We start from the raw sequence: 2,377 nt of genomic DNA, 5'->3' as shown, positions 1-2,377 counted from the left end.
AGATCAAACACAAAACCGGCCCCAGTCTCTTCATCCCAGGCTAAGTGAGGAATGTGAGAGAGCAGCACACCCGGCGGACGGTGGAAAGGAAGGAAGGGAATGTTGGTGGTGAGCCACTGATATCTCCGCCATTGTTGAAATTGCGCTCATTTCGGTCCAATTGTATCCCAATAAAACGTGGCTCCCTAATGTTGCCAGCCCGGCTCCCCTAGACACTGGAAAGGAAAAGACTAATCTAGTTTGTTGATTTGTTAAACTATAATTTTGAATTAATTTACATCTTGGATATCTGAAGGTGAGATCGTGGTGTCAGATGCACTAAGTGTTCAGCTCCTCAAAATCCGAGAGTTGCTTCATCTGCTCCACCTGCATGGAGTGCCTCCTCACCAGCTTCTTTTTGGTTTTCGTCTCGTTCCGTTTTGGTGAAGATGGTGCCACAGGGACCAGAGATTTCAGGCCCATAGTTAGAGGCGATGACGGCTTGCTGTTGCAGCCGATGTCAGGGATGGGCGGGTTGGGGTTGACATTCAGTGGGGGGAGGTGACCTGGCCTCGTGTGGGAGATGTGATCGAGAAGGAGGGTCCCAGAGCCTCTCCTCTCCAGGAGACCAGGGGGCCTGCGGCGGACTGAACCCGGAGATGTGCTGGCGATACTATCCAGGGACTCCCGGGAGCTGGTCAGCAACGTCAGCGGAGAGGTGTTGTGCTTCTTTCTTTCAAACGTGATTTTTATGGACTCGAATGGATTGGAGATCGAGTCAGAATAAAGCTGAGAGTCTGAATCATAATGGTCATTGCCCAACCTCCTGCGGTGGACTGTGTCCCTCAGGCTGACCGGGCCAGTAGCAGCGAAGCTACTAACCGTGTCCTGCTCGGAGGGTAGGGTGCTCCTCCGGGCTAGAGGTTGGTGTTGGCACTGGCTTTTCTCATAGGATTGTTTCCGGGAAACTGGAGCGGATGTGGACGGAGTGCGAGAGGTTGGATCTCCCACAAATGGGAAGGTGGACGGGTCTTTACTCTCGATGCTGCCGGTTCTGGACAAAGTGGTGCGTTTGGGTAGCGCCAAGCCATTAATGCCCTGAATGAGCTCCTCTTCAGGACTGGCCCGTTTACACTCCTCCTGGTACGCAGCAGCAGCCAAGACAGAGGGAGCGATCAGCCCCCAGGGCTCCGACTGCAGCCTCTTCAGCTGAGGCAGGCGGGTCCCCATTCTCTTCGGGTTGACCTTCCTGGTTGGGGAGCTGGGCTCATTGTGGGATTTGCTAGTGTAACCGCCGCTCTGATGTGACATCACTTGGAAATTAAAGCTCTTCTCACTTTCCTGGTCATCAGTGGGAGATGGAGTCAGCGATGTCTTGAGTTCAATGTCAGACGGAGACATACAGAGAGCAGGAGTGTGCCTCTCCTCTAGTTCCGGGGAAGGCGGCACATTTAGGTACTGCTTCGTTGTTTTGGTCCCAGAAGGAGATTTGTCAGTAGTGATGATGATGACCTCCTTACCTTTGGCTTTGCAGGCATTTAGTAGACATTTTAAAACCTCTTTATCATCGGTGTTGATGGCGTAAACCAAGGCAGATGCCCCGGAGTGGTCCTCCAGGCTGGGGTCTGCCCCATTAGTGAGTAGCAGGGAGACCGCCTCCTCTCCGGCTCTCTCAATGCAGGCGTGCATTAGTGCGGTTTTACCCGCCTTGTCCTGAATGTTTGGGTCCGCCTGGTTTTCCAGCAGATACTTCACCATCTTGGCTTTGCTCACACTCTGTTGGTCGACATGCCTGGTCATACACGCTACCATCAGGGGGGTCTCCCCTCTCTCATTGCTCTCATTAATGTACGCCCCACCTTCCAACAACAGCCTGGTCAATCTCAACCTTCCCAACCAAACCGCCTTCAGGAGGGAATTACCATCAGTCCGGAGCTCGGGAGCATCATCCATCCTCGGTGTGACCGTTACTGTAGCCCCTTTAGAAACCGGAAGGATGTGAGAATCTGCGGCAAGAGGGAAACAGATAGAAAATCATTAATGTTTCTGCGGTTAACAGTTGACAATGCGCACTAACTATGTTCTGGTGTTTCTCATCACTTTGGCTGCCCAGAGTTGCAAATTGACAAGTTTATACACTGATTTCTGAGGATACAGTTTAATTGCTGATTGTACACTGTAGGGCGATGCGGTACATCACCGAAGGATGGTGTTATGTTAACGGGGCTGTGTTTAGAATACGACGTTACAGAAATTCCCAATCGGGAAAATGTGAGGTTCTTCATTTTGGAAAGGAGAACAAAAGAACAGAGTATTATTTAAATGGAGAAAAACTGCAGAAAGCTGCAACACAAAGGGATTTGGGGGGACTTGTGCATGAAACATAGAAAGTTAGAAC

The 2,377-nt window shown here is 51.1% G+C and overlaps 1 protein-coding gene across 1 annotated transcript; it reads right to left on the bottom strand.

Moving 5' to 3' along the window:
- Positions 1-318: 318 nt before the first annotated feature.
- Positions 319-1,932, bottom strand: ankrd34c (ankyrin repeat domain 34C). Its single transcript, XM_020532598.2, has one exon. It carries the CDS (start codon positions 1,930-1,932, stop codon positions 319-321), a length of 1,614 nt encoding a protein of 537 aa, XP_020388187.1.
- Between the last annotated feature and the right edge of the window lie 445 nt (positions 1,933-2,377).

This window comes from Rhincodon typus, chromosome 33, assembly GCF_021869965.1.
Source record: "Rhincodon typus isolate 14 chromosome 33, sRhiTyp1.1, whole genome shotgun sequence".
In the NCBI taxonomy this organism is placed as follows: Eukaryota; Metazoa; Chordata; class Chondrichthyes; order Orectolobiformes; family Rhincodontidae; genus Rhincodon; species Rhincodon typus.
This window is presented reverse-complemented; position numbering and strand designations above follow the sequence as displayed.

Coding starts and splice junctions, on each gene's coding strand:
- ankrd34c (XM_020532598.2), bottom strand. CDS start 1,932: ATGGATGATGCTCCCGAGCTCCGGACTGATGGTAATTCCCTCCTGAAG.